General features: G+C 41.6%; 1 protein-coding gene across 1 annotated transcript; it reads right to left on the bottom strand.

Moving 5' to 3' along the window:
- Positions 1-1549: 1549 nt before the first annotated feature.
- hif1an (hypoxia inducible factor 1 subunit alpha inhibitor) lies at positions 1550-23823 on the bottom strand. Its single transcript, XM_080782304.1, has 8 exons — positions 23447-23823; positions 17479-17729; positions 12219-12367; positions 10746-10891; positions 10366-10472; positions 7618-7681; positions 7357-7467; positions 1550-5955 (listed from the first exon to the last, which is right to left on the bottom strand). The coding sequence occupies exons 1-8, from the start codon at positions 23642-23644 to the stop codon at positions 5899-5901; spliced, it is 1083 nt and encodes a 360-aa protein (XP_080638430.1). The 5' UTR covers positions 23645-23823; the 3' UTR covers positions 1550-5898.
- Between the last annotated feature and the right edge of the window lie 4046 nt (positions 23824-27869).

Genomic DNA, 27869 nt, shown 5'->3' with positions numbered 1-27869 from the left:
ACAAGGAGGTACTTCGTAAAAAACGACCCCTCTCATCCACTCTGCAGGGAGTTCGAACTACTTCCCTCTGGTAGACGGTACAAAGTACCAAGAGCTAACCGTAACATTTTTAAAAATTCTTTCATACCAAATGCCATTAAGGCACTAAATGATACCATGTCTCGCTAGATTAGTTTGTTTTCCAATGTATCTGCCACTGTTGTCCTGCACTTTTTTGCCATGAGAAAATAATTGTGTTAAGTGTTGTTGCTGTTGTTGTAACTGTTTGTTTTTTACTGTTTGAGACCGAAGACGAATTTCCACACGTGGACAATAAATGAAACTAACTAACTAAGTTACACTTGCCTCAATGTCATCTTTAATAATATGGTATTATTGTAGTGCACAATCATAATTTAACTAGTTGTGTTCAAATAATAACTTGCTTTGAAGATAATTTGGCGTGTTGTTACTAGTTTATAGTAAATAAAGACTACATTTTTTTACATGACAAATTTTGCCTTTATTCACTTAATTTCCCCCATCAGTAGTACGGTATATTAAAATCACACTCATGTGAAGTGAGTGGACAATGGACAAGATCTTGAAGAAGTAGAGCAGTTCACTTATTTAGGAGCCACAATTTGCAAAGAGGGAGGTGGCATGAAGGACCTGAGGAGTAGAGTGTCAAAAGCAAGAGGTGCATTCATCAGACTGAGAAACACCTGGAGCTCAAACAACATCATGAGAAGAACAAAGCTAAAACTGTACAGGACACTAGTGTTGCCAGTACTGCTATACGGATGTGAAACGTGGAAAATGAACAAAGCAGACAACAAGGCAGTTGATGTGTTTCACAACAGATGCCTACGAAGAATACTCCGTATACACTGGGAAGATCACATCAGCACCAAAGAGCTGCTAGAAAGAGCTGAGATGAAGCCGCTGAGTGAGGAAGTGAAGCTGCGTAGATGGAAGATGATTGGACACATACTACGACAGGACCACAACAATGACTGCAACATAGCATTGACATGGGCACCAGAAGGGAAACGAAGGAAAGGAAGACCAAAGACCACCTGGAGGCGTACCGTTGAGAAGGAGAGACAAGAGGGAGGATGGAGGTCATGGACTGACGTGAGGATGGCAGCAGCTGACCGTGAGAAGTGGAAGCGCTCTGTGAAGGCCTTATGTGCCACAAGGCACGAAGTGGATAGGTAACAGGTAACATGTGAAGTGAGGGGCGCTCTTATTACATCATCTCATTCCGGCCACTCACTTTTGTCTTCAATGTTTGTTACCACAAACTCAAAACTGGTCATTCATTGTCAATGGCATTCAATGTAAGTTTGCACAAAGACACAAAACTGGCCAAAGAATGACATAAGTACCCTAAACAAACATTTAAAGTCCATAGACGTGGCTGGCGACCGTTTGTTTAATTGGGCTCTAAACAAACAAAAAGTCCATAGACTTGGCAGCCACATGACGTAATTTGGGAAAGCCTCAAGCATTGGAGGGGCAGCCCCTCAGAAATGCAACACCACTTGGACATTTGACCAGCAGTAGCCATTTCAGTGTAGCAGAACTCCACAAACTTTATTCAGAATTGAGAGAGAGCATATTATGGCCAAAACAATAAAACAAGACATTCATGAACCACTTATGAGAATTTTCCCAATTTCATATCCTGAAAATAAAAATGTGCTTGCAACAACTAGCCTAGTGCCACGCCGTTGTGGGACGAGGCACGCATGGTAAACAAGATAACGTCGGAAACAGATGACATCAAACAGAAGAGAAATGGATTTATAATCCAGACAACGTAACAACAAAGGAAGTATTGCTTTTCCATGACCGTAACATGTACATAATACAACAGATATGCACACAGTCACACTAATGAAAAGCCTGATCTTTAGTGTATTGGTTTGGAAAGCATGCCCTGAAAATGCTAAATATTTGCCAACCTAGAAGGAATCGTCCTTTCTTGTTAGTTCACCACATTATCCAGTATCCACAGACTTAACAGATTCATCCAGGGTTGGTTTTATACTTAGATCAGCTACTTTAGGCACACAGAAGGGGTATAAATTACACAGCCTCTAAATACTGATGCTTTCCTGTACACAATATTTTGGCACATTCAGCACTTTACAGGCAATGAATCTATCCCATCAGTGCTTCTTAATGTCCTTCATAATTTATTCATGAACTATTAAAAGAACACTCAAATGACACAATGGCCAGCTTTCAAATGGTTCTCACACCTTGATATCCTAAATAATTGCAAGTCTCTTTTTTTAAAGAGTACATAAAATGACATTTCTAAAGATAAGCTCAAACACATTTTCAAAAAACAGTCTTCAGATTAATTCTTGTTAGAATTTTAGTGATGGACCTGGGACAGTTCGTCAAGCGTCTCATGAGCACTCTAAATGGTGCTGACAATTTGACCAAGAAGAAAAAGAGGTAGCTAAGAAGCTTATTACACCGACTTTCAGCAAGGAGTAAAAATGTTTTTTTTTTTTTTAGAATGAACCGATACCAATTTGCAAAATGGGAATGCCGGTGACATCTTGAATATTTGTTTAGATACTTGTGCTCAATATGTGTCCCACTTGAATGTGTGTCTGTAATATACTTAAGTTACAATCTAATGTCAAAATGTAGTTTACAGAAATCTCATATTTATCAATAAGCTAATTGTAGTCAGCACTTGCAAGCCACTCATGATACTTCAAACCAACTAAACAACTAAAAAAAACACCTGTCAGTTAATGCTATAGTATGGCTTTAGTTTGGATTCACATACAGTATTTAACATTTATTTAACCACTTATTAAACCCAGGCTGGTGCTCTATGCTCCGGGGGACTCAGAGTCTGTGTTGTGAGCTTGTGGACCTGCAAGTTTCCCCAGAAGAGGGAGAGAGACTAGGGTTCATATGGAAAATGAAGTTGATCAAATGGTTCTACTCCTATGCCCAAAAACAGGACCAAATGTGTCTTATCCTTTTGGAATTTTGGTGCAAGACAGTTTAGGACTACTAGTTCCTGCTCTGAGACGCTTGAAAAATCCAGGCCCAGATGACAGTAAGTGCAGCCTGACATGCCACAGCAATCTGTAACATTACAGAATTACAATGGTTCCCAACCCTTTTCTTTTCCTCGGAGGCCCCAGTTCTTACAGTATATCTGACAAAAGTTGACCCCCGTGCGAACACACACTCGCGAGCCACAACACCATATAGTTCACGTACCATGAATATAGACGATCTACAAGCTCGAAAACACGTCACGACACACGTTGAGCGCATGCGTTCTTAAAACTTGAAAAATAACAACGTTGAATATTGTGGACAACATAATGTCATGCTCAAAACAGGGATGCCAGGTTGAAAGTGGACAAAAGCAAAGGTGTGCTTTGGCAATCAAATAGATTACAATTCACTGATTCACCGGTAACGATTCGATTTGATTCTACGATGCATCGCACCTCTCTATTTACTGCACAACAATCAGATATACGGAACAACAATTTTTATTTTGAATTATATTATATGTAATATTATAAATATATTATATTTAGGCTTTGATTATCAATTATGTCACATTGCTGCATTGCACTGCATTGCTGCACGGTCGAATCGCGATGCATGGCTGAAATGATTCTTTTTGACACCACTAGAACAGCAAGTTGTGATTTTGCGCAACGTCTCAACGCGGCCTCGTTATGCTGTGACCTTTGGCACCCCCGCAAGCGTGTCCCAGACCCCAGGTTGGGAACCACTGTAAAATACGTTGCTGATAAACACGCCTGCAATCGAAAAGCGGTCACACTATCAGCCACTGCTGGATATGCTAGTCACAGCTACTGTAGTGTATATGAATGAACTTCTTAAACCCTCAACTCTCCAGACATAAAACTGTACTTTGTTTGCTCTCGTTTTCCTTCTACACACTTTTCGCCGGTGCTTTACCCCTAATCCCTAAACTTAATTTCCTTTGTTTTTATTTTCTTTACTATTTTGAAAAGCATTTTTAAATAGTTAAAATAGCCGCTCTACAAGCTCACAACGGGTCGATGCAGAGCAGCTATTTGAAGTATTTTAAAATGTTTTTCAAAATATTAAAAAAAGAAAAGAAAAAAAAGAGGCAAAAATTGTTTAGGGATAAGGGGTAAAGCACCAGCAAAAATAGGTCCCTGTATGTCTTCGACCAGAAACAGCCGATCTAGTAGCCCACAACGCCGGCTATTTCTGGCGAATGTTTCCCCTCCCCTCCAGAATAAGGGGTGTTGGGGTTCAAGTGTTTAAATTGTTTTTTTTATGGGCATCCCTTTAAAAGAAAAGCATTTTACTGGTATGAACAGAGGAATCGCATCAAATGCCAGCTAAAATGTCTCTTGTATGGATAATTTTCCATGCACCTTTCTTACTGGTATATGTACCATTGGTAGTCAAATACATTTTCATTACTTCTTAAAAAATAAAAAATAATGCAGGCGCGCACACACACACACACACACATTCAATAATATCCTTAGAATATAAATCAAACAGCATAAGGATAAAACTAATCATTCAACTCAAATAAATTAATTATAGGTAATCAGATTCCTTTCTGAATTCAATTCAAGGAAGAAATATTTGTTAATCACTCCCAAAACCATGTCATTAGCAGACCTATGTGCATGAACAGTGAGCTTATGTGAATTCATATTCACAAAATCAAAAGCATATATTATATTTTTGTCCTATAGGTATGCTATAATGCGACACATTATTCATTTACAAATGTGAGAGGAAGCACTTCAAAATGTTTTCAGCTCAGAGGCTGACAATACAGGATAGTTATAGTCTAATCAAACTACAGTGGTGTTATTATGTATGAGATTAGAAATGTTTTGTCATTGACCTTGCGTCTACCTTTTTTTTTTTTCATTTCCATTTTTTTTCATCGCACAGCAACCAGTGTTATGAGCGTGTACAGAACACAGTTGTGAACCGCGATGAATTGATATTAAAAAAGGCGTCAAAAGGCGAACTCGGCACACAGGGCGTTTGGACCGGGAGGCATGAAAAGGCGATATCGGTGCAGAGTGAGTTAAGTCATCTGGAAATTGTAATGCGTCATACGCTAAGATGAATGTGCTTCTGTTGATGTGCAAATTCAGTACCACCTAAACCCTTTACAGGTCAAAACAGACCTGTAAAGAGTTTGGTGGGATCTTATTTCGCTCTACACAAATCGTTTCACCAAAAACACCAGATCTACAAGCTCGCAACGGCGTTGTTGTGAGCTTCGTACATCGGCATTTTGGGGCCGGCATTTTGTTCCGCCCAGAACAGGGACGAACCCTGGGGGCTCAAGTGATTCACAAAAGTGGCATTTTACGCTTTACGCATATTTTGATTATCGCGATTATTTTCGCCATGATAATTGTGACGTGTCACTGTCATAATTGTCCCATATCCCTACAGACCATGCTTCAGATGTCAGGAAAACAAGACCAGTCGGTCACACTGGCATGCTTAGAGGTTTGGAGGGTAAATAACAGACTACGATACAGTGGAGTGAACAGACGTTTTAGACTACTAAAGATGAGCTGACATGAGAGCCAAACCTGCAAACATCACTTCTTGAAAGCAGGGCGCGGCAGCTCCGAGTCAAAATGTCTTTTCCGGCAGCAGCAGTCGGATTTGCAATGAAAACAGCTCAGACCGTCAAAGGAGAGTACTCAGTTGCACTGTCTCCGCTTAGTGCCATGCAAATGGTAGCTCCCAAATCTGAGAACGCAGCGCTCACACACACACACACACGCGCACACACACACACGCACGCACGCACACACACGCACACACAACTTTAGCGCACGTTTTCAGCAGCAGTGTGGTAGCGTTTAATGGGTTGGGATTCTAGCTGAAGCCCTCGTCATATCGCCCTCGTATCATCATGTTGAGTAAAGGCCCCACCTGGAAGAGACGGAAGGATTCATCAATTAATGGCGTTTCACGGCATGAGACGGAACGACGGCAGATTCTACAAAATGTCTTCTAAATTTTGACAGTTTTCTGAAAAACGTATGTTGCTATGCTATATCAGTGGTGCTTATTAAACCTTATTTGACCGTGGACCACACCCCCTCCCCCCGATCTGAAAACATTTTGTTCCAGGGCACCCACACCCCCTCCCCCCCAATCTGAAAACATTTTGTTCCAGGGCACCCACACCCCCTCCCCCCCAATCTGAAAACATTTTGTTCCAGGGCACCCACACCCCCTCCCCCCAATCTGAAAACATTTTGTTCCAGGGCACCCACACCCCCTCCCCCCCAATCTGAAAACATTTTGTTCCAGGGCACCCCAAGAAGCAAATTGAGATTAGAGTAAAAAATGTTGCCTTCAAAAACCAGATGGGCCCGTACGGATCCATTTGGTTTCATTTCACGCCCAAGAGTTAAAGATCTATAAGGGTCCATTTGGTTATCCAACTCTCCACCATTTAGCTGGGGACGACCTGGAACCGCATCAAGGGGACAGCGGTCCCCGTACCACTGGTTGAAAACCGCAGTAACTACACTTTGTCTTTCCAGGGTCGTTTCACATACTACACTGTGTCTTTCCGTGGTACTAATTCAGGTTTAGCCATAAATATTCCCAGTAATTGGGTCACGGAGGGGGTCAGTATACCGGTGGGATTCCTAAACGGACGTCCTGAATGTGGAGCAGCTTTACAACGTGGCGTGATGTTCCAGAGACTGCAGTGGCTGGCGGGGCAGTGAATGATGTGCTGCTACGCTATGTTCCACTTCTGGGAACAGCACGTCTGTACTTATTTATTTACCCATTACTAGAGAGGCTCCAACTCCAACACCATTTTTTGGTAAACTTTTGGTACCCCCCTTTTCTCCAATTTAATTTCATTGTTATTCCCTGTACTTGTAATGATACTGGAATGTTCAATTACAGGGCTCGAATTGTACGTTTAAAAAAAAGGCTTTATAGCCCATTTTGATAATTTGATTTTGTAAATGATAAAATAATTTCAATGTAAATGTAATGTGTATGAGATTGATGCATTTTGTGCTGTCACATACATGTATCAATAGCCTACACATTAATTCTACACATTTATTCTAAATATTTACAACAGTACTTTCAAAAGAAAGTGACGTTTTGGTCGCAGCACAGCAATAAATTGAATGTTTTGTTATCGGGTCGGAGTACCGGGACCTTTACCGACAAGAGTACGAGTACATGGGTATTGTATCTCACCCCGATACTGGTTAACGGTACAACTCCACCCATTACTGCTCAGCAAGCAAACCAAACAACAAACAAACATGAAAGGCAAGGCGTTCGTTGTGTTTTTACTTCATGTGCGTCTCCCAGCGCCTCTCCCAGCATCTTCTCGATGTTCCTCATGATGGCCACCTTCTGATGAGCTCGGAGAGGGTACTCTATCCTCTTGGGCGTGGGTGCACCCTGAACACAGACAGCAGTGCATACGTGTTTACAAAAAGACAAACGGCTACCCCTTAAAGGACATTTAACCACGAGGAATTCAGCGATTGACCAATCAGAATCAAGCATTCAACCAAGCCATGTAATAAAGTGAAATAACAGCTTTCATACCTTGTACCAGAAGTTTACAGTGAACGTTACTCCACCATTCAGCAAGGACTCAATGTGATGCCACCTGACAAAAACAAATAACAATTTATTAAAACCAATAAGATTAAGAACTTTATTTGTCACTGTATGAGACATACAACGAAACTGTATTTAGTGCATCCATACAAACAAACTGTAGTATCAACAAAGAAAAAAATCACCAAAGACCATTTTTGTAAGCTCGACAATTTCACCACTTAGGCCCAATAGTATATACTCCGTCCACGCTACAATGAATAGTGAGAGTATAGCCAATCTACAATCTCACAACCCGCTGTGAGATTGATCTGTTAGTTAGTTAGATCTGCTATATTCGCTATTTTCGAACATTTTGAATATTTGGGTGCACCCGAACCCTACGCTCCGACGGGGCAGCACACCTAAACTTAACCTTAACCCTCTCCCAACCCTTAACGCACCCCTCACCAACCTTATGTCTAACCAATGCTATGTCTAACCAAAGGATGCCTCCCGTCTATGGGAACCAGGTGGACAGTGATGTAAAAAGTGGAAGCAGCAAGCACAGTGATGTGTCTGAGAATAGTTTTGAGGTAGACGTTTGTTCTCCTCCATCTCCATTCTGACCTGAGATCAGATTCTAAAAATGACAGTTTTCTGAAAAAGGCAATTTTTTTCAAAAATAGCAGACCTACAAGCTCGTAGCGCTATTTTTCAATAGCTAAAGCATAACATAATGCCAACACCAAAAGGGGTTCCGCCCAAAATGGGTTGATTTGACCAATACGGTCAAATCAATCCAAAACAGTAAAGCCTTGGTTTAACAACTTACCAGTGTCTAGATGCGGGATCAGGAAAATCATGTCACTTTCAGCTACATACTGTACCACTTCAAGAGGAGCTAAATAGGCGAAACATTTTTTGGTCAAATATTCGGGAGGCGTCCTTTGGTTAGACATACTGTAGCATTGGTTTTACAACAAAACCGAAACGGGTTCCGAGATCACCAATTCTGGCTGCACATGCACCCAAAAATCTGCCGAGCGCAACCGATAATTTCCATTGGTCACTCCAGTGCACCTTACATTGAGCAGGTGCACCTAAATTAAATGCTGGTACATGAACAATATTATGTAGGCGGAGAAGATTTGTGGGTAAAACCCGGAAGTAAGCTTTAAGTAGGGCTTTAGTAACCATTATAAAAATGGGTAGCTCAAATCATCTGCATTCTGACTGGTTGATAGGTGTGCTATAATATAATAAAACAACCATACAGTATGGCAATGTCTTTGTACAATGCTTCATCACTTGCACACTACTGTGCAATTGCAAATGTAGTTAACTTTTTCGTAGTAAATATGCTGGAGTGACAATTTTGCTCTAATGGTGGTGGCAGGGCCAAAGCCGCCTTCTGCGCTAAACGGTGCAAAAATAAATAAACCGGAGTGTGCCGTCTGTCTGCCCGACGTGAGTATGTTGTCACGAATTATAGCTTGAATAGCATCACACGTGTCAGCAGCACAGAGTGCACAGGTGAAGCTGACGAGTAGAAAAGGTGACAGAACAGAGAGACACAGCAGCAGGGGGAGGCAGGTAAAGCATTCAACAAACTGCTGGACCTCGTGTCTCCCTCCACTGAGCGGCAACGGGGCGTGTGAGGTGTGGCGGAGAAACCATTAAACCCACAGTCACCTCGCTCCGCCGCCAACTAAGCCATGCAGCGAAGCATGCAGGGTAAGGCAGACAAGACATGATTGGGTCGACAGACTCTGTGGCTCATCAGAAGCCAGTTCACACACACACACCGCCTCACACACTGTGCCACGCACGTTCAAACACCACACTTAGCCTCATTATAGCATAACGCGGCATCCAAGTCAAGATTTAGGCCAGCGGTTCTCAAGGTTTTAATTTCAAGGATAGCGAGTTTGGTATGGATTAAGCCACATACCCCATAACTCTGAGGCCCCTTTTCCACCAGGGCTGAACCGGCCCGGTTCTTAGTCCATGAGCCAGGGCCCAAAAATGTGACCGTTAATTACGAATTGAGTGGGCAAAACAATATCTATATTAAATTGTTTATATGATCAATATGTAAGGGATAATGTATGGCTTAGTGGTCAATGTTTATAGACTGATTAACCACTGACGCATAGCGGAGGTGGTTAATCAGCCTGAAGGTGATTTAAGGCTTAGATTAGACATTAAAACAACGTAGTTTTAATGTCTATACACGGTCTAAATATAGACGTTTAAAAAACTGCTAACCAACGTCTAAACTAAGCTTAGACCGCTAAAAAAACGTTCAGTAATCCATTTTTAGACATAGCTATAGCTATATAGCTATATACTAATAGCTATAGACGTCTATTGCTCAGTGGGATGTTGACAATTAATGTGAAATCCACCGTATGTGGAGGGCAGTGCACTTCACTAGGCCTGTGCGAGAGCATCAGCGATTTCATCTAATTGACTTGTTGTCGAGTGAGCGAGTGAGTGAGTTAATGTCTGTATCTCTGTTTACTCCTCAGCGTTTACAGGTGAAACCAGTGTTCATTGGATCGGATGTCATGTCTTTTGTGAAAATGCTACTACCAAACCATTCATTCTACCATTCACATGTTTTGTACCAGTGCTGGCAATTCACATTCGGGTAGCATATTTGGCTTAACTTCATCTTTAAGTTTATAGGCTAACACAAGAATGGTCATCTGTGAAAATGAAAATGAAAAATCGGATAATTCCACTTACCAGTACATAGGGATATAAAGCACGTCTCCTGGACCAACAACAGTCTCATAGCCCACTATATTTTTAAAATTGGGAAACTTGTCATAGTCGGGATTATCGAAATCAACCTGGAAATAACAAAGAAACTTCTTTAGGAAGATATAGGAAAAAGGTAATTCAAGCAATTTTCCATATTTTTTGTCTTTGATCATTTTTCTTGTTCTCATCGTTGCTTTTATGTCTAACGTGAACAGAATTCAAATACTGTAGCCAATCACACAAAAACGTGATTGAAATATCTGACCCGATAAGCTAAACTGTGATCGGCTAAACTTTAGCCGATCACACACAAAAACACCTGATCAATTGAAAAGCATGTGAATGTTATAGAAGTGTCTCACCTGGCTCTGCCGGTCGCATGGGTGATGGACAGGATACGGATAAAGACACTCAAACTGATCCGGAGGGAACAGGATGCACCTCTTGTGACCCTTGACCTGCGCAAAGAAGTTCTGCTGCTCGTCATAATGCGCCGGCGTTACATTGCCTGTGGCGAGAGAAGACACGTTGATGTGAGGTCGTAATGTAGCCTGGCGCCGGCATAGCGGTCCAGGCACCTTAGCTGGTAATCCGGCATGACAGTGTGTCGCGGGTTCGAGTCCCGATACCGACGAACTTTGCTGTACAGTATGTCTCCCCCCCCCCCCCCATCTCTCTCCCTGTTGGCAAAATGCCCCAAAAATATCTAATAATAAACGGATAGCAGTGGGCCATGGTTCTCTTAATAAACGGATAGCAGTGGGCCATGGTTCTCTTAATAAACGGATAGCAGTGGGCCATGGTTCTCTTAATAAACGGATAGCAGTGAGCCACGGTTCTCTTAATAAACGGATAGCAGTGGGCCATGGTTCTCTTAATAAACGGATAGCAGTGGGCCATGGTTCTCTTAATAAACGGATAGCAGTGGGCCACGGTTATCTTAACAAACGGATAGCAGTGGGCCACAGTTCTCTTAATAAACGGATAGCAGTGGGCCACAGTTCTCTTAATAAACGGATAGCAGTGGGCCACAGTTCTCTTAATAAACGGATAGCAGTGGGCCACGGTTATCTTAACAAACGGATAGCAGTGGGCCACAGTTCTCTTAATAAACGGATAGCAGTGGGCCATGGTTCTCTTAATAAACGGATAGCAGTGGGCCATGGTTCTCTTAATAAACGGATAGCAGTGGGCCACGGTTATCTTAACAAACGGATAGCAGTGGGCCACAGTTCTCTTAATAAACGGATAGCAGTGGGCCACGGTTATCTTAACAAACCGATAGCAGTGGGCCACAGTTCTCTTAATAAACGGATAGCAGTGGGCCACAGTTCTCTTAATAAACGGATAGCAGTGGGCCACGGTTATCTTAAAAAACGGATAGCAGTGGGCCATGGTTCTCTTAATAAATGGATAGCAGTGGGCCACAGTTCTCTTAATAAACGGATAGCAGTGGGCCACAGTTCTCTTAATAAACGGATAGCAGTGGGCCACGGTTATCTTAACAAACGGATAGCAGTGGGCCACAGTTCTCTTAATAAACGGATAGCAGTGGGCCACAGTTCTCTTAATAAACTGATAGCAGTGGGCCACAGTTCTCTTAATAAACGGATAGCAGTGGGCCACGGTTATCTTAACAAACGGATAGCAGTGGGCCACGGTTCTCTTAACAAACGGATAGCAGTGGGCCACGGTTATCTTAACAAACGGATAGCAGTGGGCCACAGTTCTCTTAATAAACGGATAGCAGTGGGCCACGGTTATCTTAACAAACGGATAGCAGTGGGCCACAGTTCTCTTAACAAACGGATAGCAGTGGGCCACAGTTCTCTTACCCGCCATGCCGATGAGCAGAAGATTAGACGTCAGCTGTCCCCAGTTTCTCTTGGCCTGCTGCTTATTGATCCAGTTCCAGTTGAAACCCAGGAAGTCCACCACGATCTTCCTCCCCACCGTGTCATTCAGGGTCTGCTGCAGGTAAACCCTGATGGACGGAGAAGACAAAGGAAAACGTTCTCTAGAGATGGACAAGAAGATACGATATTTCCTGTTTGTTGGTATAGAAGTGTATGTTTGTATGTCTCTAAATGCTCTGATGAATTGAAAATGGTGGACTGTAAACAAGTGTAATGCATTATCATGGTGTCATAGTCAACAGTTTTTGTATTGACCTGTGCTTTAGTTTGAAATGTACCCAGTCTGCATGCTGGTAATACATTTTCAATCAATCAATTCAATATGCGACATGCAATAATGCTACTGAAATTGTAGTAATTGTGGAGGCACCTGTTACTGTGAACAAACGCTCTATAGAAATGATTACTATCTAGAGCTTTAACATTTAACAATACATTTTTATTTTAACCATCAATTATCACTTCGCTTACACTAGCTGCCTTTAAAAGTTCTGCAGAATAAGCTAACAATGTGGAAATCTCCTTTCCTTGCCTGTCTAGACGACTCTGCTATCCTCCTACCACCCTTGCCTTGACACACCACTCCTTTACGCCTCCTTCTCTACCTACACCACTTTACAGTGTGTGTGTGTGTGTGTGTGTGTGTGTGTGTGTGTGTGTGTGTGTGTGTGTGTGTGTGTGTGTGTGTGTGTGTCCTGGAAGTTGCAGCGTGACATAATTAAAACACACGCATGGCATCACTCTAATAAAAGAGACTGAATGGGGTTTGGGCTGCAGAAATATCAATTACTTCACTTTATTCAGAAAACACTTTTCGGCTATCCAGCCTTCATCAGTGTCACTGATGAAGGCTGGATAGCCGAAACGTTTGTCCCTGTTCAAATATGAAATAAACAATTTGAACTGAAGTCTTGGTGTGTGACCCACTACCGTTATTTTTTATATATTTTGAAACCTACAGGCAGAACATTTCAATTTCAATTTTAGTTTAGTCATAGTCTTTGGACTGAAACTTAATTTAGTTTGTCATATTTTAGTCATCTGGAATGTTTTAGTGTTTAGTCTCCACACTGGCCGCGTTTTTCGGGAAACCGATGGAGAAACGCCACTTACAAATCCAAATTTGTGTGTGGAGACTATTTTCAGCATGCAAACGAAGTGTAAAATGACTTATACTGGATCTTTTGTCCACTAGTCCACTCCCTTCCTAACATTTTAGTCTAGTTTTTATTTGTTAACGAAGGTGTCAATATATTTCGTCTTAGTTTTAGTCACCAGAGCTTAGTTTTCATTTAGTTTCTATTTAGTTGTAGTGAGTGAAAAAAGGTAGTCGACGAAAATGTTTCGTCTTAGTTTTAGTCGACGAAAACAACACTGATCCCTGGGTAGGTTCCAAAACCCTACCCTGGAGCTCAGACTGTTTCCTGCATCCATATTCACTAAAAACTTATCAACTCCTCTGGGACGACTGCTGGCTGCCGCATTACACCTGACCATGCTAAGCTGGAACGTCCTGTTCTAACTACAGACAGAGTCCAAGAAGTTTGGATTCTGATGAACAACACAGTAGCGTCAAACAATGTCTGCTGGTTAAATACTAAAAGAAGATCCCATGTGCTGCTCCACTGTCTTTTTGGGAGCTAGTTATTGATCTACAAGTCCATTACTAAGAAGACATCTATCCTGTCTCTATCCTGGAGGAGCCCTGTGGGTTTGCTCTGATGATACTAAACAACTAAAGTGCACCCTGAGGACTGCTTATAGACTTTCAACACCTCACCCAACCGAGCTGATGTGCGCACACGCACACACACACACACACACACACACACACACACACACACACACACACACACACACACACACACAGCATTGTTTCCCAAAGACTGGGTCGAGATTTCAATTGAGTCGCCAAAATATTGTTTTTACATATTTAAAAATAATAATAACCTAAAGGGCGAGGTCGCATGCACGCATCCGCCCGAGTGACAGCAGACTGCTGGGCGAGCGCTGGCGGCGCTTTGGCATGGGGGTTCAGATCAACATATGGAATAAAGAATTCTGTACTGGCCATAACTGTGACAATGTGAACTTGGCGCTTTAAACTTTACAGCAGTGAGTTCACGTTGTCACATGGAAACAATGGTTATCTCTTCTGAATGGTCATCTAACTACCAACAACGTTGTTCTGAGAGCGACCAAGCACCGACCAGAGGAGACCTCCCAACGTTTGTGGCCTATATGCTGAGTGAATTTAACACATTAACAAGAGCAACACTAGAGCAGGAGCTAATTGGAATGATTGAGATAAGATTCATTACAGAATTACACATTTTGGCACGCCTATCTCATCATCAGTGACGGGCTTGTGGCTGTACTTGGACCGAGTGGCCGCCAGACTTATCCTGTGCATTTTACAGAGGAAACCAGAACAATGAGCCCTACAGTTTCTCAGCCTTGGGTTCACATCTTGCACGCGCCAGAGCTGTTAATGCTGCATCCCATGAGACATCACCCCTCACCTACTGTATAGTCTCTAAAAAACCCCAATGCTTCCATTATGCAGTCTGTGCTGTCGGTGCAACCACCGTTTCGTCCAGGATTATGCACCCCATGCTGGACTCGTATACGCTCACCGGGTAAGATTTATATAAAACAAAATAAAAACATACGTAATAAATATCAAAACTTAACACTGAGTGAAATCAACAGAGCAAAGCTTTCAGTTTTACATATTCCTGCTAATAAAAACATCTTTGCGCACTTAAATGCGGTTTGTATTCACTCCAGTGCATCTCCTGTGAGCAACATAGTCTTTCATATCATTCATTGCACGTGCATGATGTGAATAAAATAAATGTGAATAAAACCGCTGAACCTCACAAGGAGAGTGTTCTTCCGGATGCTTCAAACGCCAGTGAGCAACTTTCATTGAAATGAATAGCTGGGGGCGGAGCAGTCCACCCTCTAATTTATATATAGCTCTATCTATGGCATTGCCCCATTTCTGTTGGCGGATTGTTCACAGTCACAGGCCAGCTTCAGCCATGCATGGTGCACAAACCTACCTCATCTCAGACATGTCACTCTGTAAACTAGGTCTGTCACGATTACACAAATAATTCACTCATAATTCAATAAGTCACAAATAATTGTGATTAACGATTTAATTGTGTTCTTGGGCATTGAACATGGGAACATATGAATGCAAGTTTAATTTCTGTTTGGTTACAGGTTTCATGATCGCAATTTACACAGGGGGGATATGACAAATAACTTATATAATACAGGCTTACCACTGCATAGTTACAACCCTCAAACAAAAGAGACCCCGCAAAGTGACGCTGAGGCCCATCAGCCACACGGACTTCCTTGTCGCAGACATGTCGCTATGACACACCAAGTGTCCCTGACCTAGCAGTACCCGTCACGGACTGTGAGTCTGAGAACCACTCGACTGTGACGTACACTGTGCGTCTGACTCGCACTCGGTTCATACAGGACAATATATGACCTCACTGCCCCAGAATGATGGTTGGTCGGGCAATGAACTGGAATGCATAGCCTGGATATAAGCCTGGCGTGCATGACATGTCCGATTTTGAAATATTAAGTGCAGTGTGTGATGTTGAAAATAAGAGTTAAATAGCTCTATATTCTGATAGTAATCATAGCTGGATAGACTAGCGTTTGTTCAGTAACAGGAGTATCCCTGTCTCTCCAGCTCTTTAGTAAACAGGTATTTAATACCTGGTATTTATCCCAACCTGCTTGTTCAGTTTGGGATACCAATTTTATCCAGTCAGAAGAGAGAACAAAGTCAAAGTCATACGATTTGTCACACACGTTACCGCAGTGAAATTTGTTCTCGCATTTGACCCATCTCTTGGAGCGGTGAGCCGCAGCCAAGGAGCCATGAGCTGCAGTGTGCGCCGCGCTCGGGAATCATTTGATTAGTAGTTTTGACCGCCCAATCCAACCCTTTGATGCTGAGTGCCAAGCAGGGAGGCATTGGGTCCCATTTTTACAGTCTTTGGTATGACCCGGCCGGGGATCGAACCCCGACCTCCCAGTTTCAGGGCGGACACTCTAACCACAAGGCCACTGTCTGTACTCTCACTGTACTGTACTGTACTATCACACCCAAAATCATACAGTTAATATGTGTGTGTATTAGGCTACACAACAGTGACACTTGAAAACCAGCCAGGGACCCAGCCAGAGACACACAAAGCTCCGTACTATAGGAGTGGTTGCACGTCTTGCACCACTCAAAAATAATGGGTGAAATTGTCAACGCACCTGAAAATAAAATTTCAAACAGCTGGAGAGACATGGAGACTCCCGTTACTGTGAACAAACACTCCATAGAAATTAATACTATGTAATGTGACCGACTTCAACTTTTTAATATTACATTTTCAACCATCCATTAATCAATCACTTCGCTTACACTGCCTTTAAGTGCTGTTGAATAAGCCAACAATGTGGGAATCTCCTTTCCTTGCTGCCTGTCGTGTCGACTCTCTGAGTGCCATCCTCCTACCACCGTTGACATACCACACTCCTCCTCTACGCCCTCTCTAACTACACCATGCGTGTGCGTGACTGTGTGTGTGTGTGTGTGTGTGTGTGTGTGTGTGTGTGTGTGTGTGTGTGTGTGTGTGTGTGTGTGTGTGTGTGTGTGTGTGTGTGTGTGTGTGTGTGTGTGTGTGTGTGCGCTCTTGTTTGTGGTCAGGCCAAGTCAGATCAGAGAGCTAAGCACTTACCCAGATGCTAAATCCTTAGTCATTCCCCACAGCTTCCCGTCATAAAATTTCAAAACAGTAAACACTTTCCGCTTCGAAGCACACCTGTAGCACGTAGCCTAGCCTTGTCTCTATAATGCACCCATTTAGAGTTCAAGTAAGGTCCCCGGTGCTTTCAGACTTTTTTTTTTTTAACTTTTATAAATATTTAACCAATGAAATGTATTAACAAGAGCATGTAGTCACATGCTCTTGTTAATATTGACATATATAATATGGTTAATATTAAAATATTAACCAAATTGGAATCATTGGAACACAGGTTATTTTTTTCCATCCATATCCTGACAAGTAACCACTTTGGGTCTACAATGTGATAAACCAAAATATAATGAATTGCATTTTTTTTAATATATATAAATATACATTACCTCTCCTCTCCTTCCATTTCCTCCGTCGTATGCATCTTCTCCACAAACTCAGAGAACTTCATTTCCATCCGCTGTGACTTGGGGACAAAGTCCCCGAAGTTCGCCATCTTCTTCTCATCGTAGTAGAGGAACTTGTGGTTTTGAGCAATGTACACAGAGAAGTCTCCGTTCCCGATGTTCTCCTGCAGGTAGCCGATGTCCCACTTCAGGGCCGGATACACAAGGTTTGTGTCCGTTAAAACCACAGGTTCCTGGAGAGACACAAAGACGTTAACACCACAGGCTCATGGAGAGACAAAACGAAGACACTGACTGAAGAATGTAAAGCGCCTTGGATAAAGGCCCGCCGCTATATAAATGCACCATTTACCATTTTCATTAAGCACTGACGCCGATTCTACAAAATGCCTTCTAAATCAATAGTTCTCACACTATGGGCTGGGCTTGGTTTTGAGGTTATTATTCTGTGAGTTTATTATTCTGTGAGGACAGTGAGGTTAGGGTTAGGTTAGGTTTAGGCATAGTTATTGTGAGGTTAAGGATAGGGTTAGGGTTAGGCATATAAACCGTGTAGAAAGCTCCAGGAAAGAGGTAGTCACGATTCACAACCTTTTCTGGATAAAGGCCAACTTGAAAACTCACCTGACCACTTAACTTGTTAAGGTGTGGGCAGCGTGCATAGTATATTAAGTACCTATAACTATTTATCGGACCGGTATGAGCCTGTAGATCTGACGAAAATAGCTGATCTGCAAAATAGGAGATCTTGTAGATCGCCTATTTTCTAACAGCCCACACGGGGTTGAAGTGGTTAAAGGCCAACTTTAGTTTTTTTCAACCAAGGTTCATGTTTTAAGTTGTTATTAGAGAAAGTAAAAGATGAGTGTTCATTTTTTTTCATTTGCTGCTTTCTTTTGTTTTAGGGATTTTAGCTGTTTTTGACAGGGGGGCGGGGGCATTCGAGCATGGGGCTAAATATGTATTTCTTTCCAAAATTTTATAGCTTTTTATTTTTTATTGTTTACTATAGTCCTGAAATATTGAGCCTATTACAGTGTGGCTTCACCCCAGTATAGGCTACCTTCATATTCAATAGATCCTGTGAACCTTTGTGGCCAGATGTAATTTCTTGGGGTCTAGTAGGACTATAGTAAATGATAAAAGAAGAAATCGCTATAAAATTATGTAAAAGAATACATATTTAGCTCCATGCTCGAATGCCCCCGCCCCCCTGTCAAAAACAGCTAAAATCCCTAAAACGAAAGAAAGCAGCAAATGAAAAAAAAAAATAACACTCATCTTTTACTTTCTCTAATAACAACCTAAAACATGAACCTTGGTTGAAAAAAACTAAGTTGTCCTTTAAACAGATTTTTATGCTACATTAAAAAGGAGTAGATCCAGCCAAAAATGACTTGAGGCATATATGATTTGATGACCGGTGGAGTCGGAGTCTGTCCGTCTATCCATGTCAAAGAGTCTCCTATTGACTGACGACCCGGTCATCAAATTATTGGTTCAGGAATGCAGCAAAAACAAAACAAAAATCTCCATGAATCCAAGGCTCCATGTCCATTGTCCATAGGGTGTGTAATTGATAGAAAATACGTAATTTTAGCTGGGGTCCCCCTGGAACCCCCTCAATGACCCCTGGGTGTCCCCGGACCCCACTTTGAGAACCACTGACCAGTACAACCATGATCATTCATAAGACTCCACATGTACACTGATTCACACATTAGTACACTCATATTATAGGAGTCATAATATGATCGTACGTCGTTTTTAAATGTTTATTTATGCGGTCATCACCGCTTTGATGAGTTTACGAAATCATCCCAAATTGTATTTTTTTATGTATCTCTCCCAGCTGAATTTACTGCTCATTAGGACAGTTTATTATGCATTATTGATTGATTGATTGATTGATTGATTGATTGCTTCATTAACAGTTTGCAAAAAAAAACAGCACAGAGGTACAGTTCGGTTTTATGGAACTGTCAGTTCCATAAAAGGATGCTGGAAGGATAAACCCAGGAAAGCACTATATGGCTTGTTTCCATTGGGGTCTCTATTTTTCCCTTTCATGTTTCTCTTTTTTCTTCCACAGTAATAAAACTGAAACTGATTGCAGTAAAGCCTGTGGTGGCACTGCGACACTACACTGGTTTCTATTATGATTTCACAAATATTATTTCAACACCATGACTGAGTGCTACTACTTTAGTAGGACATGTGCTACGTGACTGAATGAACGTACACTGGGCAGCTCTCTCTCTATCTAATGTATGCTGCTCCACACCACCATGTCGCGCGTCGGGGAAAGAAATAGCCGATCTACAAGCTCACAACACATCACCTGCGCGGCGCGTTGTGAGCTTGTAGTTCGGCATTCGTTTTCGACGCGCGACACCGTCCGTCGTGCGGGGAAAGGGATAGGACTCGGGTTTCCCATAGCCCGGAGGGACGGTCTAGACGCGCTGTGATTGGCTAGGTTTGTCGTTGCCAGGAGCAACGTTTATAGATCCGACAGCAGAGCAGCGTGTCAGTGAGTGAACTCGATCGCAACAAGAAAAAATAAAATGTAAACGACGTAGATAAATCAACACCTTTCGACATGACAACGTTGTGTAGAGGAAAGAGAAATGCACAACATATGCATCTTGTTGTGTTTTTTTTTTTTTATGGAAATAATTAGCAGTATAGTACAGCATCTTGCAATTTATGATGAATTGAACATGGTGGGCCCTATTGTAAACAAGTGTAATACTTTATGGTGTCGTCCACAGTTAACAGTTTTGTATTGAGTTGTGCTTGGAATGTACTGTAATTCTCCAATCTGTTAATAAATTCATCAATCAATCAATGGGTCTCGTGACTCAAGATACCGATATTGTACGCCAAGATAGAAGATACCGATGTACGTTAACTAGTACCCGTCTACGTAAATACTCCCTTAATATCAAGTCCACACCCACAACACCAGAGAGAACTCAACAAACCATCTAGAACCCAGATTCGGCACAAAAAGGGACAAAATTAATTTCACTCCTATGCCAGCAAAATGTGGAACGCCCTATGTGAATGTGAATCCCTTGACTCCTTCAAAATCGCTCCCCGGTGCGGTTTTGAAGCAAGTCCCCCCCCCCACCAGCTTTTCCCCTCACTGTATATTTTCTTTTCCATTTTTACCTCCTTTTATGATGATGTCCTGCTTTTTGTTATATAGAAGTGTATATTTCTCTAAATGTTCTGATGAATTGAAAATGGTGGACCCTATTGTAAACTTTATGGCTAGTTTATGGTGTCCACAGAACAGTTTTTGTATTGAGTTGTGCTTGAAATGTACAGATATAGGCTACCTATTCTGCATACTGTTACTTAGTCGATCAAGCTCGAAAGACCGACCGATCCTCCAAGCTATGGGACAATCATCTCTCAGGTTGCCAGGGATACGGTTTCACTTTCACCAGTGCAGACAGAGTTGCCTGCCTGCAAAGTATAACACATAATCCCCACACACTTAAATTAAATGCATGATTTTTTAGCGATCTGATTCTGAAAAAGCTTGTCAGCAAGTCATTGAGATAGCAGCATTTCTTTCTTTGTAGATCTGTTTTATTTGTATTATATATGGGCCTATATATATATATTCTTTATTATATTCTTATTATATACAGTATTCAAAATATTTTCAGATGGGGGGCCCAATTTAAGGCATGTGTCATCTCTGCTCTCACCATCTGTCTGGATGCATTAAACTAGGGTGCTGTATGTTTCCATTTGCGGTTTAGCCTGTAATTGGGTTAATGGCTGATAGAGGCTATATGACTTTCAAGATGGAACAGAGGGGGAAAGACTTGCATACCATTGCACTTTATGCAGTGCACTTTCAATATTGACCCCCTGGTGTCATCTGGACATTTTAGAAATATGCTTACAAATCTCAATCTTTTTAATGTAGTCTTCTTGGCCATGTTACTTTTGTTTTGTACGGTTTTATTCAAATTTGTGTTTCCAATGTTATCTCAGCATTATGGAAAATGCGGGTCCACCCCTCAATGTATTCTTGAGAAATAAAATAAAAGGCTGAAACACTAACTGTTTTTATGGTCATTTCCAGGCTAGCAGTATAAAACCTACTTTGCTCAAAAACGGGTCAATAAATATGGCACGGCCCCCTCTGACGAATTCATGAAAATGTGGTAATGTGGGGTAGGCTAAGTATGTTTATCCATGGAGATGTTGATGAACAGAAATAGACCCTGATGCCCTCTGAAAATATGATCTTTCATTTTCAGCATAACTGAATAAATGAATAAATAAATAACTGCTCATGAACCTATTACTTAGCATCAAATTAAAATGGACACTTGTAGACTGGCATATTCTCAGACTCATCCGTCTGTATGGTCTGTATCTGTCCAGGATATCTCTAGTTGAATATCCAATTTGTTCTGGATTTCTTGGCACAAAATACACATCAATTAAACTTAATTTGATGTGTAGGACATGCTAATGTTTATTTACTTTGCGGGGGAGGGTGTAGTGTCACTCATAAACTCATAGAATGGATGGTAAGCTTGATGTAAACTCAAATACAGTTTGTTTTGCGAAGACTATATTCACTTCACCCTGCTTGAACCTTCACCAATGAAACGCCAAATTACTGTAAGCTGACACTATATATAAAATGCACAGAACTGCATATTCACCAATAAGAGGATAACTTGATATAGCATCGTTCTTGCTCTGGACAGGACTGGACTGTACTGTACAATGCTGCATTCAAATGCTGTCCCTCTCAAACAACAACTCTCTAAAAAAAGCTCGGCAGGGTGGAGCTGCTGACCTAAAAAGAAAAAGGGATCTACAAGCTAGGCTCCTTATGCTGTTAGCTTGTAGATCAGTTATTTTAGGCAAGTGACAATTAGGGCTGGACCTCATATGCATTTCTAAGAAGATCTCACATAACAGATGTCATCTATGGTGATGAGCACAGCTGTGTTTGGATCAATTCTTTCTAAATTATTTATTTACCTCACCTGTTGTCTACATGGGGTCTGGGGACCCCCAAGGGGTCCTTGAGGGAGGGGGTTCCAGGGGATCCCCAGCTAAAAGATTGATGGTTAGTTTTAGGAACAATGGTCACCCTAAGGAAGCCTAAGATGTTAAACTCTTGAGTGAACAAATGGAAACTAAATGAACCAATTTGGTTGCCATTTGTACACTCTCCCATGCAGTCCCAGAGATAAAATCATATCAAATTGGGGTCCGTGGCCTAGTCTATTGTCACAGTGCATAATTGCATATCAAACTTGGAACAAAAAGAAATGTCTTATTCACTTCACCTTGAAAAGAGTATGGTGATGACTAACGGAATGCTAAATTACTGTAAGCTGACAGTGACACTCATATATAAATGGACAGTCTGCCTCTGCATGTAAACAGAGCTGCTACTTTTCCCCCCTTTAAAAATGTGAGGGTTTTTTTCCTTCGTTTGTATACTATTTTTAAAAAATTGAGGAAAAATGCTGCCATTTGTCCCAAAATGTCTGCAAAAAATGTGTGCCATTTGTTTCAAAAAGCTTTATGTGTGTGTATGTGTGTGTGTGTGTGTGTGTGTGTGTGTGTGTGTGTGTGTGTGTGTATATATATCGATGCAATATGTGACATAGTTGTTTACTCAATGCTGTACCCCTCCAACTCCAACTATATAAACTTTCCCCATTTTCAACGGTTTTATATATTTATATTTTGACAATTGCTTTGGCAATTCTCATGCCAATAAAGCTCATTTGAATTGAATTGAATTGAATTGAATTGAATTTTCTGCATCTGATCTTGACGAGAGGATAGAACTTGATAGCACTGCATTCATTCTAGCTCTGGACTCATAGTCTCAGACCGTACGTATACTGTTTACATACAATACTGTATTTATTGATGACTGATGATTTTTTGATACCTCGTTGTTGATGAGCATCTCGGCCCGGGGGTCCGTGTGGGACAGCCTGGGGATGGCTTTGGTCTGGAACGGGTACTGCCTCAGCTGGGACTCGGTCCAGCCCAGGCTCTGGGACTGGAGCCCTGCCTCATCCTCGGTTCCGAAAGCAGCGGAACCCCCGGCGCCGGGATCAGCCTCAGCCACCGACGCAGTAGCCATGAGGAGGCCCCGGTTAATAACGAACGATCGGATTCCGTTTTTAATTCGGATTATGTGGCGAAATTAACAAATTAAAAAAATGTCAATTAACGATTTCAAGGCATAAGCTGCAGCAGATCTGAGTCCCTCTCTGTCTTTCCTGCAGCTCCGTTCATAAGCACTGCCTCTATGTTCCTAAGGTGTAAACACACACGCACACGCGCGCGCACATAATACAAACAGCATTGACAGGCAAAGAACTAACGACACACACGAAAAGACGGGACGCACTCGGAGAAAGTGTGTGTTTGAATGTGATTCACACTGACCCCTACTGTACTGAAGGGATAACTGTAACTGCTGCATGGTCGATAAAGGCATATTGTATCTCTACCGGCAGAGGGAGCCACTGTACCTCATTTGTTGGACCCTCTCTCTCTAGGCATGAAATTCTGTGCATTTCAGTATCGTAAAAAGTAGTAGCCTATACTTAAGACAAAGTATAGTAACCGGAATTCAAATAAGTTTTCAAATGTAGGCCTATAAAAAAAATGAAAATAGCAGATCTACAAGCTTTATTTTCAAATGGCCAAAATGGCTGAAATGTTTAATGTAATGTAATGTTTTGTAATAGCCTAATGATCTAAGTAACTAGTAACTAACATTTTCAAATAAAAGTATTGGAAGTATTGGAAATTGGAAATACTCAAGTAAAGTACAAATACCTCAAAATTGTACTTAAAGGGATATTTCACTTAAAATAACCTTTCATCGTCTACTCAGGCTTTTGCGAACACACCAGACAGTTTTTAAGTTGCTCGATTCAATATTTAGATATTTGATATTCATTTTAGCTGCCCCACCCCCTTACTACATTGTAAGTTCAAACTCCATTTTCACCATGATAGATTCATATTGTCTTAATGGGCGGCGGTTTTTATTTTCACCAGAAAAAAGGACAGGTATTTTCGAGGAATCTATCATGGTGAAAATGGAGTTTGAAGTTACAATGGGTTCGTATAGGAAGTGGGCGGGGCGGCTAAAATGAATATCAAATATCTAAATATTGAATCGAGCAACTTAAATACTGTCTGGGGTGTTCACATAAGCCTGAGTAGACGATGAAATGACCAAAAGATTTTTTGAAAATGAAATATCCCTTTAAATACTGTAGCCTACTTAAGTAAATGTACTTAGTTACTTAGTCTAGTCTAGGTCGTCCTCAGACGAGCCTTCCATTGTCGATTCCAGATCCGGCCAGCTCGTTGGTGCTTTGCGCTCCATCTTTCTTGAGTACATGATCCACATACTGTATGTTAGTATGGGACGTCCTCATGACCGGTAGCACCAGTTTTCTGGCTGGGAGCTCTTGGTGGCTTTGGCAGTGTCCTGCGAGTCTCATTCTCCTGTACTGTTCTCCAAGTACTGTTCTTGAAAACAATTTCAATGTACTTTTACTTTACTTTATTTCCCTTTCTTGATTCTTCAAACTTCTACTCCACATGCATCGCAGAGGCAAATATATCATGTATTAGTCTTTTCTCCTTTGTACATACACTGTTTTAATACATATTTGAAAGTCCCCAGGACTTTATTGTTATCCTTTTAGCCTAAATGTCTCGTGCTGTTTACATTTCTGACTAATAAAGTATTCAATCAATCAATCAATCAATATTAATAATATTTTTTTCGGGCAATGTTAAACATAACAATGTTTAAGATTAAAACATTAACTTTTTAGTCTGAGCTGTAGGCCTATTTGAATTGGGGGTGGGGGTGGCGTCGGTGTCATGGATGTCAGAGCAGTTGAAACAATTTAAATACTGTGGAAATCCTGAGTAAATATTTGAACGGGGTGGTCACGGTAGCATTACAGTAGTTTATTGATCCCAGGAGAACCCTGAACGCACTACACCACAGGGTGTAGTGCACCTTGCTCTGTGTGGTGTGACGAGACCAGCCGTTTTCAACCCTTTTCATATCAAGGCCCATTTAATTATTTATTGGGCATTTTGTGCCACGGACCACCATTTGATGAGATTTAGCCTCTCAGACCCAAAACTTAGATTAGAATTATGTTATCGTTGGATAAGATTTTGTCCACAATTCCATGCTGTATTGATGTGGTATACCATTAGGAGAGATAACAGGCAAACGTTGATCAAAACATTCACATTCACATTTCTTGTAAATTAAGTAGGCCTAATGGAGATGTTTAACAATGATGTATTTGACAATGATGTATTTGACATTTTACACTCTCAAGAGTTAAAGACCTATAAGGGTACATTTGGTTACCAACTCCATCATTTAGCTGGAGACCACCTGAAACCCCCTCAAGGACCACTGGACTAGACCCACAGTTTCTCAAACCGTTACATGTCAAACACTCCCAAATTGATGTGTATGTGGCCGCGGACCCCCATCTGAAATTGTTATCATGTGCCCTAGGCCAGGGAACCTCAGTAGAGAAGATTTATGTTAAATTTAAATTATGACCTAACATTTTTGATATTTTCCAAAAATGTAAATAAATAGCAGATGTAGGCCTACTATTTTTGAATAGACAACATTGCATGCACGCGCGCGCACACACACACACACACACACACACACATTTAATCATGTATTTATGTATTTATGTACTCATAACAGATACAATACAAGGACACACATATTTACGAGGTGCGCTGTACACAAAATCTTGGACAAATACCCACACAGACACCCTTCAGGGGTACAAGTAACAGCGTCTTCGCCATATTTGACGGCTACCAATAATAAAAGATTGCAGATTGTTTTTGCAAGCCGTTTAGCTGTTTACAACCAACCTATGTACATGTCCTAGGCTGCCAAAGATACATAGATTACACACGCACGCACGCACGCACGCACGCACGCACACACGCACACACGCACACACACACACACACACACACACACACACACACACACACACACACACACACACACACAAAACTAACCAAAACAAAACAAAACAAAACAACAACAAAACTAAACACCATCCACCCATGGAGACCCCCAAGACACTTGTACCCTGGTTACAGAGCCCTGGGGGGGTCCCTCATGCACAGTGTTTCAATCCCTGGTTACAGACCCCTGGAGGGGTCTCATGCTGCAGTGTTTCCTGTATACAGACCAGTGAACTGAGCTATATCCTCTCCCCATTCTCTCCGCAGATATCCACGGCCAGGGGACCCCCGGGACACCCCCAAATCCCCTGCGGTGTCAGGAAGGCTTAAACATCTCTATCCGACTGATACCAGGCAGGCACACATCACTGCTCTCCTCTTACTGACAGATACAGAGCATTGTCAAAAACAATATAAGAATGCTTCCAGGAGATTGTATTGACTAGGGGGTTTTCAACTGATTGTGAACCAGGGACCACCACCACCACCCTGGGGGGACCACTGCTGGGCTAAGATTAGTTAAACGTGTGTTGAGGTGACCCTTGAAATATGCTAGTGTGCCAGAGCTAAAACATAATAATAATAATAATAATAAAAAAGAGGTGTCAATAACCAAACCCCTGATCAGAGTTCCTCTTACTTTATCCAACCTTCCATATGTTAACTGATAATGATTTCTAACATTTATGAGTGAGCTAACACATGCCATTACATGGCCACATTTCTTAATAATGATGACACTTTCCTTTCTTGAGATTCTAACTACTTTTCCAGTGGAATCTCTTGACCTCAGACTTCCCTGACAATAACTGACTTCTTAGGTCACCTGGTCAGTTAATGCACTGCTTCTCAGTGGTTAGTGAGCTTGAGAGTTTTATACATTTGAAAACTTGAAATGGGGTATTCTGCATAATGAGTACTTTTACTCAAGTACATTTTGAATTCCCAACTTGTACTTAATACTGTAACAGAATATTTCTAAAATGCAGTACTGATATACTTTTACTTAAGTAAAGAAATGTAGCACTTTTTCCACCACTGGCTATATGGTTTAGATTTCCCTTATGAATCAAATGGATGAAATGTTTGCGACAGAAAAATGCAACCGTACTTTGTTTCCAGAGTGCTGAAGGAACACTGGAGGATTTGACGGTGCATGAGGCCAGGGCAGTGGTTCCCAGGCAGGCAGGGGGATCTTCAGGTGGTCTCTGTCACCTCCAGAGTGACCCCCGGACCCTCAGGGGTGTTGTGTGTCCCGAAGCTTTAAGCCATAAATCCTATTAGGCGAGGCGAGCCTTTTCTATAACACTGTT

The sequence above is a fragment of the Protomyctophum bolini genome (genome assembly GCF_963924005.1).
Source record: "Protomyctophum bolini genome assembly, chromosome: 14".
Taxonomy (NCBI): Eukaryota; Metazoa; Chordata; class Actinopteri; order Myctophiformes; family Myctophidae; genus Protomyctophum; species Protomyctophum bolini.
Note: the sequence above shows the minus strand (reverse complement) of the source record. Positions and strands in the feature narration are given on the sequence as shown.

Coding starts and splice junctions, on each gene's coding strand:
- hif1an (XM_080782304.1), bottom strand. CDS start 23,644: ATGGCTACTGCGTCGGTGGCTGAGGCTGATCCCGGCGCCGGGGGTTCC. Junction 17,730..23,446: donor AGATGCTCATCAACAACGAG/GTATCAAAAAAT, acceptor GTGTCTCTCCAG/GAACCTGTGGTTTTAACGGA. Junction 10,473..10,745: donor CATGCGACCGGCAGAGCCAG/GTGAGACACTTC, acceptor TGTTATTTCCAG/GTTGATTTCGATAATCCCGA.